The sequence below is a fragment of the Etheostoma spectabile genome, chromosome 15, assembly GCF_008692095.1.
Source record: "Etheostoma spectabile isolate EspeVRDwgs_2016 chromosome 15, UIUC_Espe_1.0, whole genome shotgun sequence".
NCBI classification, from domain to species: Eukaryota; Metazoa; Chordata; class Actinopteri; order Perciformes; family Percidae; genus Etheostoma; species Etheostoma spectabile.
In genome coordinates this window covers 25,742,121-25,757,484 of record NC_045747.1, presented here as the reverse complement: position 1 = coordinate 25,757,484, position 15,364 = coordinate 25,742,121, and the positions used below count along the sequence as shown (strand labels likewise).

General features: G+C 42.5%; 1 protein-coding gene across 1 annotated transcript in view; it reads right to left on the bottom strand.

The window, feature by feature from the left end:
• Positions 1 to 2,998: 2,998 nt before the first annotated feature.
• Positions 2,999 to 15,364, bottom strand: part of arnt2 (aryl-hydrocarbon receptor nuclear translocator 2) — a 67,028-nt gene continuing 54,662 nt past the window's right edge. The window contains exons 18-19 of the mRNA XM_032536550.1: positions 7,313 to 7,458; positions 2,999 to 6,836 (exon numbers count right to left, since the gene is read on the bottom strand). Coding sequence (XP_032392441.1) covers positions 6,738 to 6,836; positions 7,313 to 7,458 — 245 coding nt within the window. The 3' untranslated portion in view covers positions 2,999 to 6,737. The remainder of the gene's footprint in view (positions 6,837 to 7,312; positions 7,459 to 15,364) is intronic.

Below are 15,364 nucleotides of genomic sequence, written 5' to 3'. Positions count from 1 at the left end.
ATGCTAGCAGCTAGGTGAGCACTGTAAAGTGTTACAAAGTGATGCACGTTTGTCACGAAAGTAAAGGCTGGACTACAATTGAGCTTTTTGAACAGTGTTTTCTCTGGAAGATGGTAAGTCCCTTTGAGCTAAAGTTTGAGCTTTTTCACATTTGTAAACCTATAACGTGCAGAAAAAAAGATATATAACACAATAAAGGAAAGGGAAAAAGCCAAAAAGCACAATATGAACACTTTTAAAGTGGATTCATTCTGCTAATCAAGGTGCTTTAATAACAGCGACAAAATAAGTGAAATGCTCCTTTAAGGTTTCATCACCATGTCTGTAATGCTTTGCTAACCAGAACTAGCAATTAGCTTGACGATTAGCATAACATTTAGCACAGTTTATCACCAACCAACTAGCAATATGGGTTAGCTGCTAGCGTTAGCATCGTAGATGACGATTAGCGATAGTATTAGCAATCTATTTTACCCATTAAAAAATGGCACAATAAACACCAAAGTACAAGAAAACATTTGGAAAACCTTCACATAACTCAGTTTGGTTTTAGAGCTAAAGTATCGGAACTTAAACAGCATTTATCCTTTATTTTTTCCTCACAGTGGCTAGCAAAACAACATATTATCCTGTGACACGTGCGGCTACTCGCCCAGGAATTGGTTCACAGCTCGCGACCGAATAAAAGAGCAATTTATCAACACGATTTAATATGACTGGATTAATCAAGGTTTTGGAACTTTTTTATGTCATTTTCTACCGGGAAATGCTCCGTTAGTTTGTGCCTGCGCATCTGCCATCTGCTCGTCTAGGTGATGCATTCAAACACCCAACCCCACCCGCTACTAAAGTGGGGACTTCAGACCGCACACTGCTTATTACAATCACGATGTGCCAAGCGCACTCTGCTGGAGAACACGTGTAACTGCATCTCCAAACAATATAAGGGTTTAGTAGGAGTTCTAAATATGGGTTACACGTTTTTTTTTAGCAGTATGTCAATTTCTGCGTCTGTAGTTTAAGAGCTGTTTACACTTACTTGGCCATTTAAACTGATTCTGATACAGTAAAAGGACTTCTGTGAATATTATACTATCATATATTATTATTATTATTATTATTATTACTCATGCATTAATGTGGGGGAATAATTGTACTGTTGTAGTTGATCAAGGTGGAGCTAATTCCTACTACATGCTGTTAGTTGGTTTAATCCCTAACAAAGCATCACATTTTAGAAGATGAGCATATGTTTTGTTGGCAAAATATAAATCTGCTAATTCACACATTCACACAACGTGCGCACACACACACACACACACACACTAGAGCATTTGTGTCAAACTCAAGGCCCACAATCAATTTAGGTTCACAATAGATGTAACAATAGAGTTCCTATTCAGGCCGTGAAACAGGTTGCTATGAGTCGGCTGTGTGGTGGCTGCTTTTACAAATGTAATAATTGTTTTGCTTGATTTGTTAAACTTTATGACGGCTAAGGAACTTTTTTCTGACATTTTTAGGGCTTTATGTTGACCAAACAGTCTTTGTAGATTAGACTCCATTGTTATAAAATTATCTTTTAAAGGGGTAGAGAAACCCAAACCTATCCCCCCCAGTGGAGTCTAGACACTGGTGATGGTGGTGAAGGAGCCCGAAGACCAGACCGAAGGAATCAACGGGAGCGGTCTGCCGGAGGAAGACCTAGGGTGCCATGGGTGATGACTTGTAGAGGATGGATACCCGACCCGAGCCCGACGGGACCCGACGGGCCGGGTTCGAACAGATTTTTAGAAAGGATGCTCGGGTTCGGGTCGGGCTCGGTCACATCAGCGCGATAAGGCATTGAACATTTTGAATTTAAAACAGCTTATTATGTAGGTAACCAATGGGCATGTTTCACCTGATGCAAATGTTCGTTTTTGGATTAAAATAAATGTCAAATATTACCCTAGCATCCGTCTTCCTGTGTGCGGAAATTTGTTAAACTAGCTGTGACAACGAAAGACGTGCGTATTAAGCTACATGTGGCAGCGCAACGATGGAAGATGTTGTTCTGTTAGCTTTGCCCATTTTTGATAGCCAATTGGCTATGATTGGGCCTCTTGTGCGCGCCTGTGTTAATGGCGCTTGTTGCCCCGTGTGCATTGATGCGCTCATCTGTTGACATTTCCGAATGCCTTCCTACAATTGCTTAATAAAAGCGGCTTTCCACACAAACAAACGTACATGTGTCATTAGTATGAGAAACAAATGCGATTTTAACTGTGTCGGGCTCGGACATAAATATCTTAATGCCTGTCGGGCTAGGGTCGGGCTCGGTTAGCCTACTGCTCTGTCGGACGCGGGCCGGGCTCGGACAGAAAAATCCTGCCCGATCCGCACTCTTATTGAGGTAGAAGTTGCACTCTTGATGATCGTGATTGAAGTTATCAAAATTCTTCTTGACTTCTTTTTATTAAATAAAAGCATGTCAATAAATATTTACATGTCTGGCTCTTGATGTGATTCTTATTTTCAAGTGTGGCCTTTAGTGAAATAGAGTTTGACACCCCTGCACTAGAGCTATGATCCGGCCCAAAAGTTCAGGGCCGACCCTCTTTCCAGTCCCGAGCCACGACAACAGTTCTGGGCCCAAGTCCTGAATTTCCACTGCTTTTTTATACATGCGTGTAAGCTGAACAAATATCCAGAAGATGTGGTCACACAAAGCCCAGATTACATATTACATTAATCATGACATTACACAGACTATAAGGTCTTCATTAGCATAATAAAACACAGTGGGAAACGCTTACCCGGCCTAGGATCAAGCCTGGGGGAAGGTTAATAAATTTCAGCCTGGCCGGGCCCAAAGCTGACGGGCCTAATTGCTGATATGGGTTATGGCAGTTATGTACAGTTACAGTTTAACACAAAAAGGAGTGTGCCTCTCAAAAACACAAATTATGAAGGTGAAACACGTCTAAATAATAAAAGACTTAAACTGTGACTGGAAGCCACGTAACCAATAAGAATTTATTGTCACAAGCACAATTTGTTACACAAAAATAATGGGTCACATTTACACAATTTATACAGGTCTAGAACTCAATGTACAATTAATAGACTAACTAAATACCAATAGTTAAATATGTACTCACATTGCACACAATATCGTTAAAACCTACACAAAAAACATGTACTGTGTGAAAGTAACACGAGTCAACATAGAGATCACATTATTTACAAAAAAAACATCCATTTGAGATCTTTAGCAAAAGGACTCTGATGTCTGTTCTCCCATACGTCTGTCAGAGACGTTATACAATCTATCATGTAAAAGCTCCCCCACTAGAAAGTATTATTCAGTCTCTTAATAGTTCAAAAGGTTATAAAGTAATAAAGTCAAGTAGCCAGAGCTGAAGAACACCAATACACTAGTAAATACTGCGCTTTGCTTGAACGGTATGGCGGTTTTTCCCTTTTTAAAGCAGGCTGATGAGATTAGCAGTTAGCCTCATGAAGTGCACTTTAAGCCTTAGCTTAGTCACTGTCTGCAATGAGGTTTTTCATTTTTTTGTATTATTTTCTATTTTGAATTTATACATAGAATGCTTCTACACTTGCATCAGGTTTTGTCTCTAGAGGTGTGGACATCACTACATAAAGTTTACACAGTAAGGGTGATGACAGAGAGAGAGAGAGAGGGCGAGAGAGAGAGAGAGAGAGAGAGAGAGAGAGAGAGAGGAACGGCAGCAGGCGGAGACGGACAGCTCTCCTGTGGCGGTTTGGCAGCGGTGGTGTGCAAGAGGCAAGTAGTGTTGGGACTGGCATGAACATCAACACTGCTCTCTACAGTCACTGCAGGTACAACCAGAGGAGGCCATCAATCAAGTATTGGTCCTACTATTATTTATTTATTTTGTTAACTTTGTTGGTCTTGCTGTGCTGTAAGTAAGTGAGTGACATCCTGTCTGGACTGACAGCTGAAGTCACTTATTCCTGAATTTATGTCACCATGGCTACATTCAGACTGCAGGAAAATCCCATTTGTTTCCATAATCCGAGACTGACTGCCTGCTCTGTTATTTACAAGTGATCAGATCATCATTTGTGTGTCCAGACATCACCAACCTATCTGCATGGGTTGCTGTGGCAACACCATTGTCAGCGTAGCTGGCTACTGACAGCAGGTGAAATGTATGAGCCGGTACGGGTTATTGCCACGTTGTTGGCTGTGCTCACACTGCAATATAATCATGCTAGGAAGTAAAGCAACGCATATTTACAGAAACCGTTGCTGTGTGGGATGTTGAGACTGTGATGAGATCTACAGCAGCGTTTGTCATGTTCTGCTCACTCTCACACGCTCTATGGGCATGGTGTCAGACCTGTTCTTTACATCTTTCAAAAAAAAAATCTATTTCAGTTTTTAATGTTCATAGAGTAAGCCAATGTTTTGCAATCTTTATTTCTCCACCCAGTCACAATCAGAACTCTAAAACCTTTGGCCAACCTTTCTGGAGTAGGACAGGTCTGAATTCCTCCACAGATAAGTCATGATTTATTACCATGGTGTAACTTTTTACAGTTAAATCAAATGTGAAGATATCGTGCAGCAGAACTTACCGTCAGCTCTACCCCAACACCATCACTTAGAGTGAAATGATAAATGATATAATAACGTATTACTGTAAAATCAATAAATTACAATTTAGGTCAAATTTACTGCAGCGTGTTTCAGTTGTCCAACATTAGCTTCAATAATCCTATCCAAAAGGCCTGCATGAAACAACTCCATCCGGAACAGACCGGCTGTAGCAGAGACTCTCTGGGCTAGCACCTTAAGGTGCTACTTCGTGTCAGAGGGGCTAATATTACCTATGTCACAGGTGACATGGGCTGCAATAACTGTTAATGTTCTGCAGCAGTTGAGGAGCAGTCACCCTGTAGCCTACACGCTGCAACAACTTGCGGCGCCTTCGCGCTGGAAACAGCCGCGGTGACGTCTTTTTACGGCTCGCGCACCTCATGCTGGGATCACCGCAGCAACCATAAACCTATGACAGAGTATGTCCCTTTGTTGACAGCAGAATGACTGATTAGTGTGGAGACATACACGTTACAGCAGCTAGGCAGTAACTAGTAGTCTAACGCATTCTTTTTTTAATTAAGTCATTCAACTGCCTGTCCACAGCTAATCTCTCATAGCCTACTACTAGACCCATCAGCCTAATATCTTCTGTGCACATTTCTGTGTGCTCAATCATAATGGGTGGGCCTACCGTAAACCGGTATTAAATTATTACTAAATTATTAAAAACGTGGCAGCATCTCCACTTCTCTATCTGTGTCTGAACGTGGACAAACGGTGTTCTGTACACTAACAATGTTCCGCACAGTTTACAGACATTTTACCGCAGGTTGCTAACTGAATACTTTGAGGTCATGATTGATTAATTTGATTTTTTTTTTTTTTAATTAAGTGCTGTAGTACAACTAGCAGGAGACAAGTTATAATTGGGGTTAAGTTTGGAGACACCACCTTATTTAATCGTTGAATTAATAAATATTTTTGTTGTATCTCTTTTCTGCTGCTATAGCCCATAGCAGTAGCAGCTGAGAGCAGAAGCCAACAGGCCAGTGTTATTAAATAAACTCCTGGTGTACTTACAAACTTCCCAATCCATTGTTTTTATAAGTGCATAACTTATTTGTACTACTTTAAAAGTTTGGTATCATTTCTGGCATTATAAGTGGGGTAATTTATGAGATACCCTGTTGGTTCCATTAGCCAACTAAGCTAATCTGCTGACAAAAACGGTGCCGATATTATATCAGCATCGATATATGAGACTAGATTTCGTCTTAGATTTTGGATATTATAACATCGTGATCTGACATGACTGTTGTCTTTTCCTGGTTTTAAAGGCGGCATTACAGTAAAGTGATGTTATTTTCCAATAGCTAAACAGTGACCAATGGTCAACCCTACAATATCGCCGCAATTTTGACCTTGAGGTATTTGTTAAAAAATATTGTGATATCGGATTTTTTCCATATCGCCATAGCTCTACCATGTGAAAATTTTTAAAGAGAAAAAGTGTAAAATCTTTAATAATAATACTGATACTAGTCTCTGACAAATACAGCTATAATCACATGAAGGAAGAGGTTTAACACACAGGGAATTGCAGACCTGTCCGCTGCTCTCAGGGAACGGCAGTCTGGTCAGGACAGACTTCAAAGATTTAGTCCAAAGTATTCTGGAGCACACAACCCTGAGGCAACAAACTTCATTAGAGGACTAGTGTTTCATCAGAGTCAAAAGAGCTAAAATCACCTGTCTGCCCTCCTCTGGTCATGCTGGCGCTGAATGCTGGGAACAGTTTCAAAAACCTGAATGTCCCAGACCGCCTCGTTTGTTCTAAGAGCTTGAGACAATGTGTGTAACATTGTGAGTCAGTCAGAGAGCTGATACAGGTTGAGTGGTGTACCTTCCATCTGTCAGCAAGGTTCCTCTTTACAAAGATGAGGTATGTGTAAGTTCACAGATAAATACTGCAGGCCGCGGAGCCCAACCGGTAAGTGAACTGTGTGTTGTGTATGACACATGTAGACGGACATTCAGCGTGCTGCACATCAGCTGTGTGTTGGCGATCCAGCAATATTAGAAAAATGAAACAACATGACAGATGAATGCAAACATCGGTCCAGTTCTGAGAGGGAGAGTCATGGAGGAAAGGTTTTTTTCTTTACTCAGAGAAGGGTGGGAACATGCCGAGGTCAGCAAAGTCCTCAATGTTGTAGTTGGCTGTTCCCTGGGTGGGATCGCCAGCCATCGGTAACATGTCCTGCAGAGACACAGGGACGGGGGGTGGGGTGGACAGACATATCACATATCTGTGTACAGTGGTCAACAGCCAGCAGCTGGAAGACACTGACACTTCACAGCAGGGTGTCTAATAGGGATGTAATGATACGATTTACGGCTTACAACACGATTTTCTATCAATTTGTGTAACAGAATGAGCTGCAGACAAATGATTAAAATATTTCTTTATTTGTATAAACTGTGCAGTACAACAACATGTGCCCTCTTGTCAAAAGATAAGAATAAAAATTGAATAAAAAATCAATAACTCTATTTTCAAAACAAATCCCACATACTAAAGATGCAGTGATGTCTGAAGTCGAGTGAAATATAAAGTAGATTATTCCCAAGCGGTTGTAATGTCTAAGTGTGTGTGTGTGTGTGTGTGTGTGTGTGTGTGTGTGTGTGTGTTTGTGTGTGTGTTTGTGTGTGTGTGTGTGTGTGTGTGTGTGTTACCTGGAAGACCTCTGTCTGGCTGGGGTTGGGGTGTGTGTGCTGTTCACCGGCCTGCTGTGAGTGATGCTGGTTCTGCCACTGGGACCAGACCTCACTGGGACGCCCCTGGAACTGGGCTCCACTCTGACTGCTCTCCCCCGACACATCTGGAATCACACGCAGAGTCACAACTCATACAGGCGTTTGATTTTACCACAATTTATTAAATACAGTTGCACCTGATGAGTATGTACTGTGACATGGTACTTTTTGTCTTGCTTTATTATGTATTCACTTCATTATTTAGTAATTGCAACTTCTTCACTCTCAAGTCCTTGAGTCTGACAACACAGACAGTAGGGTTGTGCAATTAATTGAATTTCTTGGCTCCCGCCGATCACCAAAATAGTATAATGGGGAAAAAAATGATTATTTTGCCATGTTCTGTTTTGCAAGAACACTCTTATTTTGTCTTGTGTTCTGAATGAAACGCGCATGTGCACATCCACACATGCACATTCGCCCCTCCCGAAGCCCTAGAATCAGCAGTCAGCGGGGCAAGTCGTGCGCATCCACTGGAATTAAAAACTCAGCGCGAGTAAGCCACAGAAGTGTTTGGTGAGCAAAAAAAGGCAAAACTTTTTTTCCAGCTTAGTGGGGGTGCATAGCCCTACCGCTCAAAACCAACATGAAAAAACATAGTAATGTTCCCTCAGCATTTAGTTTAGTTGTTAAACTGTATGTAAAATGAGTCAACATGAGTCACATAACGTTATTCTAAGATACCGTCTATTTGCTGGATTTTTCTTTAGGTAGTTGGTAAATAAGCCCACTGAGGGACACATTATTGTTCATATTTTGGCACAATGTTTAGTAATAACAGTAGGCTAGTAGTGGTCATAGTGAGTAAAAATGTGACGTGTGATGCAATAGTGTGTTAAGTATCTGGAATTGTTCATTAGCTGTATAAAGTTATGTATGATATCTGTAAAGCTGACACGTAAGATTAGTCACATTAGTAAAACAGATTTTGTTCTTATCAAAAGACTTTTTCTGTGAGATAAAGAGAATTTAAAGATTATACCCTGGACACTATCCATTATATCCGAAGGTTAATGAGTAATTGTGTTAAATAATTGTGATTTCAATATTGACCCAAAAAATCGTCAAATTATTATTTTTTCCATAATCGAGCAGCCCTAAAGGACACAAGTGTGCACACAAGTGTTTTTAGCTCCAGTAGAAGAATGAATTCCTATTTAAACAGGCCCAAACCAAAATATCTCATCAACATTCTCGTATACTAGGCATAAACATGAGGTAGCATGTATACTCTGCCCTTTGCTAATAGTTGCCATGGTAACGTTATTAGCTTAGTCTCAGAGAACAAGACGTCATGACGGATATGACCCAATCAGGAGGAGAAACGATGGCGTCAATGTTGCCAAAGGTCTCCGTTTGTGGCCGTTGAGACTGCTAGACAACCCCGCAGATTCCAAACCAAAACGGGTCAGAAGTGTTTCCAAATGTCCCTGGTTTAGGAGCTCGGAAACACCAGAGAAGGGACAAGGAGAGGGGGAAACGTAGCAAAAGATATATATTTCCGTAGCAATGTAAATGTAGCCTTAGTGAACAGCTCCCTGGCAGCAGGTCGGGTCACCTGTTGCTAATTCATGTTAATTCTGTGAGTAACTCGATGACAGAGCAAAATGAATCTTGGTGGTTGCCAGGTTTGTGTGCTGTCTGTACGGGAAGACACGCCACTTAACTGTGACGCTGTGCAGCCAGATTGACCTGAGTGCGCCTGTAGTTCCAACAACTCCAGTAGAGTGATCGTGTCAAGTCAATTTAAAGACTCAGTCTTCCAAATAAAAAATTAAATTAAATCATATCAACAATTTAAGCTGTTTAGTTTTGAACCAGGAACTTCCGCATTTGGATCAAGAAACTAGTGAAATAAATAAATAAATCCACCAACTTTGCATACCTTTTGTTGCTAAAGGTAAAGTGGTCAATGTAAGTATAGTAATGGTATAAGTAATGGTACATGTAAATATAAGTATCAGATTGGCCCGATATCACAAGTCCAGATCAGGGAAAAGGCACAGAGTCCATCTTTAGAAAAATGTTTGTCCCCGTTGCTATAAAAATATCTTAATCAGTAAGGACAGCCACAGTTACCTCAGCTCGCAGTGTGTCATATATATTTATTTACCGTGGATCCAGTCCTCACCATGGAGCACCTGCTGCTGTTTTTAATGTACAGCAGCTTCTATTGTGTATGGAGTTTTTATGTAAATGTGTTTTATTGTGTCCTGTCTGGATGTGATATGATGGGTTTTAATAAAACCATTTTTAACAGCAGTCTTTGCATGTGCAAACCATCTAGGCAAAATAGTAGACAATTTTTTTTTTTTTACTAATCTATATAAATATGTAACAAAAATATTTATCACAATTATACATCCAAACATACATAAAGTTAACCTTCCAAAGTGGTCTCACCATTGTATTGCTCTTGAACGCTCTAAGGCTCTGACTTATGAAAACTTTAGAAACAGCCACGCAATTGCATTTTATTTTCAGATTCAAAATACCGCCTTACCAGCACTTGTTGCACTTTTTCCGACACACGTGAGACCAGGTCGCCTCACTAGGTCGGTCTCACAGGCCCTTATCCCAGTTCCCTCATACAAAAACAACTTTGGTCAGAAATCTTTTTTTATACATATACAAAGATTTGGAATGATATTCCGTATCACATCAGAACACTATCATCTATCACGTATTTTAAAAAGGCATACAAACAGCTCCTCTTTAACAGTTACACTTGCACACATTAAAAATGTTTTTTATGTATTGTCCAAGCCTTGTTTGCACAGACCGTATTTGTTCAGCCCAGCTGATGTTTTGTATAAATGTCTTTGTCCTTATGTAACTGTATTGTGGATTTCATTTGTCAAAATCTATTTTTCTATATCGATGTTTTGTATTAATGTTTGTCCTGACGTGCTGTACCATGTTTTTATGTTTCTGCAGAACAGGAACCTGCTGAAAACCAGTTTTTAACTGAGTCAGGCCCGTTTTTTTATATTGTAATGTAATGTTACTTTTTCTAACTTTCCTGTATAATAAATATATGAATATGAATATGAATAAAGTATAAGATCAGAGTCTAAAGTTCTTTGTGCTAATACATTTGTTTTGAAGTGCTTTTTTCTGATGCTTGCTCTACAACAACAGCCTTGAGGATATGGGCTTTTCCGCAGGCAAGCCTAAACCCTAGAATCGCCTTCTGGAGGGGATTAAAGAAGGAGCTACAGGGTTAGAGAAGTCAGCAATCACCTGCTGTGCCTTGCATCTGATACATGTGGCACATATGGAGGAGACAGAGGAAAGGCCACAGCCAATGATCTTAGACGCTGTGCAAACAACTCTTTCTAACTGTTCCTTCTCAGGGGTTGAGAACTTTTTTTTGTAACTCTCTCTTTCTCTCTCGCTCATACACAAACAAACACATTGCCTGGATGGCAATTCTAAACAGCGGCTACACACTCCAACACCAGATGTAGCTATACAGTACACGCAGATATACATGCAGAAACAAGAGAGAGGCTGAGCCGCTGATGGAGAGAGTGAAGAGAGCACATGTAAAAAAATAAAATACAGTGGAAAAGTAATTAACCAAACACACAGCTGGCTGTGTATACATGAAGTGGAAAGCATTCACGATAAGGAAAAAAACAGAGCTTATCATAACTCAATACTGATGAACACAGGCATCAACAGAGAAAATGAATGATACTGACTGTAACTGACTTCATCCTTCTAATGGGCTGACAGCAATGAGAGAATGGATGAGGGAGAGAACGACAGAGTGCGTGCAATGGATGTGTAAAAATCAAACTCCCAAAATCAGCCTGGGAGAAAAAACAAAAGAGAGGAAATAAAGAATAGATGGATGAGGCAGCAGAGAGAGAGATAATCAATCTGGCTAATGTGTGTGTTCATTAAAAGGCTATCAAGTAGCCCTTGCATGCTGGACAGGCTTTATTCCTACAGCAGTGTGGACGACAAACAGCAGCAAGCCTGAGCAGCTGGCTGATGAGCCATTGCTGACTGAACACACACTCAAACATTCTCTTTGTGTTCTATGGTGTGTGGCTCCAGGAAACAAGATCCCACTCAGTTAACCACTTTGATTCAGAGTGAAATGTCTTGACTAGGGCTAAAACTTTTGGATTACAAAGCTTCTGGAAGCTGTACGATCACAAGGAATAACTGCTTGACGTGGCCTATCTCTCTCCTCCTAGTCTCGCTTTGACAGACATTCCTCCACAGCTCTGCAGAGGAAGGTCTAGGCTAGTCCACACAGCATTACTGAATGGGAGAAAAACATGCCCTGGTTTATTGGCATTTCTTTAAACCAATCACAATTGTCTTGGGCGGGGCTAACACCTGATTTCCACCGGTTGCAGAACGGCTGCGGATTGGCTCGGCTACTCTCCTCCTTACAAAAAAAGTATATCTCTACACTATTATTCTGGAGATATTGAACATTACAACATTGGCGGCCTCAGAGGGTGAATGTCAGAAGAATAGGGGGACAGCTTCAAGTACCTTGGTGTCCACATCACCGAGGGTCTGACCTGGAAGCTGAATACTGACTCAGCGGTGAGAAACGCATTGCAGAGACTGTTTCACCTCAGACATCTACGGGTTTCTGCCTGGTACAGAAGCAGCAACAAAGAGGACTGCCGGGCCCTGCATAGAGCGGTTTGTTTGGCTGACAATACAATAGGCGGTGTCCTACCCTGCATACAGGTTATTTAGACCAGTTGTTGTAAGAAAAAAGGCTTAGAGAATCACTAAAGATCCAAACCAGGCAGCAATAGCTCAGTCTGTAGGGTGTTAGGCTGGTAACAGGAGGGTTGCTGGTTCAAGTCCCCTACAGACCAAAGTAAGAATGTAATAGCTGGAGAGACAGCTACTTCCTGGGCAGTGCCAAAGAGCTCTCAAACAAGGCACCTACATCTCACTCTCACATCCCTCCATTGTAAAGGACCTGTGTGTGTGTAAATTTCAGGCCTGTGTGTACTAACAACAGAGTGTAACTTGTAATTTCAATCAATAAAAATAAATCTATAAAATGAAATAACATACTAATATCAAAAATGTCTGGTAAAATATTATCAAGTTTGGAGTCTGGCCATCAAACACAATGCTCTGCTTATGTTAAATATAAAAAAATTAAACGTGAGTTGTCTGACTCAACTTTATTTATGCCAGCCTGTCAGTGGAAAAAAACGTTTTCTCTAGTATTGTTCAGAAGCACTTATCAGAGGCAACATGCTGTGTTAAAAGGCTGGTGTGTATGAGCTGTGTGGCTGAGAAAAAAACTTTGAAGGCCATGGAGAATAATGTATATCATTATTGAATCTGAAGTCTGCTTTGCTTCCCCTTTTGTGTAATTATGTCTATACAAGAAAAACCAAGGAAATGGCTTTCCTATTTGAATTGAATAAATGTAACCTGGTCGCAATTGTGGTCTGAAGATGCCAACAATCTCTTCTTTTTCTCTCTTTTCTCTAATGTTAAAGGATCTTACAGAGCTCAGCAGGGGTTGATACAGGGGATCTTATTACTTGTTGCATATATTTGGAATCTAAAAAAAAAAAAGAAACCACCTCAGCACTGCTATATATCGAACTCACTGAAGGAGTATTAATGGTGCCTTCACATGGAGAAATGTGTGAAGTGAAACATTTGCAAACAACCTGTGACACACACGCAGATATTTTTTTAAATGGTGACCATCATGGAAATCTACAGTTTCTGGCCTCAAAAATTCTCACAACTTAATTTAGTGATCAAATAGAAGAAGGTGAGGTAGATCAGTCCCATGCATACTGCAGATTTTGCTTTTGTTTGCATACTGCATACTACTGTACATATTACATATACACATATGCATACTACTGCCACAAGTCTAAACCAGAGTGGTTGTCTTTTGTTGGACTTCTGTGCTAGTCATGGATTGTCCATCACAAACACCATGTTCGAACATAGGGATGCTCATAAGTGTACGTGGTACCAGAGCACCCTAGGCCAAAGGTCAATGATCGATTTTATCATTGTTTCATCTGATCTGAGGCCGTATGTTTTGGACACTCGGGTGAAGAGAGGGGCAGAGCTGTCAACTGATCACCATCTGGTGGTGAGTTGGGTCAGGGGGTGGGGGAAGACTCTGGACAGACCTGGTAAGCCCAAACAGCTAGTGCGGGTAAACTGGGAACGTCTGGAGGAGGCCCCTGTCCGATGGACTTTCAACTCGCACCTCCGGCGGAGCTTTTCGGGCATCCCTGTGGAGGCTGGGGGCATTGAACCTGAGTGGACAATGTTCAAAGTTTCCATTGCTAAAGCTGCGGTGGCGAGTTGTGGTCTTAGGTGCCTCAAGGGGCGGTAACCCACGAACACCCTGGTGGACACCGGTGGTCAAGGAAGCCGTCCGACTGAAGAAGGTGTCTTTCCGGGATATGTAATCCCGGAGGACTCCGGAGGCAGTTGCAGGGTACCGACGGGCCCGAAGGGCTGCAGCCTCAGCCGTGACAGAGGCATAGCAGCGGGTGTGGGAGAAGTTTGGAGAAGACATGGAGAAGGACTTTCGGTCGGCAACAAGGTGCTTCTGGAAAACCGTTCGCCACCTCAGTAGTGGGAAGCGAGGAAGCTGTATACAGTAAGGATGGGACGTTGTTGACTTCAACTGGGGAGGTAATAGAGTGGTGGAAGGAGCACTTTGAGGAACTCCTAAATCCAGCTGACACGCCCTCTGTGGTAGAGGCAGAGCTGGAGGATGATGGGGGATTGTCGTCAATTTCCCTGGTGGAGGTCGCTGAGGTAGTCAAACAACTCCACAGCGGCAAAGCCCCAGGGATTGATGAGACCCGTCCAGAAATGCTGAAAGCTCTGGGTGTGGAGGGGATGTCTTGGTTGACACGCCTCTTCAACATTGCGTGGAAGTCTGGGACGGTACCTAAGGATTGGCAGACCGGGGTGGTGGTTCCCCTCTTCAAAAAGGGGGACCAGAGGGTGTGTGCCAAATACAGGGGTATCACACTTCTCAGCCTCCCTGGTAAAGTCTACTCCAAGGTGCTGGAAAGGAGGGTTCGGCCGATAGTTGAACCTCGGATTGAAGAGGAACAATGCGGTTTCCGTCCTGGCCGTGGAACAACGGATCAGATCTTTACTCTTGCAAGGATCTTGGAGGGGGCCTGGGAGTATGGCCAACCAGTCTACATGTGTTTTGTGGATCTGGAGAAGGCGTATGACCGGGTCCCCCGGGAGAAATTGTGGGAGGTGCTGCGGTGCTGCATCCAATCTCTGTATGACCAAAGCAAGAGCTGTGTCCGGGTTCTCGGCAGTAAGTCGGACTCGTTCCAGGTGAGGGTTGGCCTCCGCCAGGGCTGCGCTTTGTCACCAATCCTGTTTGTAACATATATGGACAGGATATCGAGGCGTAGTCAGGGCGGGGAGGGGTTGCAGTTCGGTGGGCTCAGGATCTCATCGCTGCTTTTTGCAGATGATGTGGTCCTGATGGCGTCATCGGTCTGTGACCTTCAGCCCTCACTGGATCGGTTCGCAGCCGAGTGTGAAGCGGCTGGGATGAGGATCAGCACCTCTAAATCTGAGGCCATGGTTCTCAGCAGGAAACCGATGGAGTGCTTTCTCCGGGAAGGGAGTGAGTCCTTACCTCAAGTGAAGGAGTTTAAGTACCTTGGGGTCTTGTTCGCGAGTGAGGGGACCATGGAGCGTGAGATTGGTCGGAGAATTGGAGCAGCCGGTGCGGTATTACATTCCGTTTATCGCACCGTTGTGACGAAAAGAGAGCTGGGCCAGAAGGCAAAGCTTTCGATCTACCGGGCAATTTTCGTTCCTACCCTCACCTATGGTCATGAAGGCTGGGTCATGACCGAAAGAACGAGATCGAGGGTACAAGCGGCCGAAATGGGTTTCCTCAGGAGGGTGGCTGGCGTCTCCCTTAGAGATAGGGTGAGAAGCTCAGTCATCCGAGAG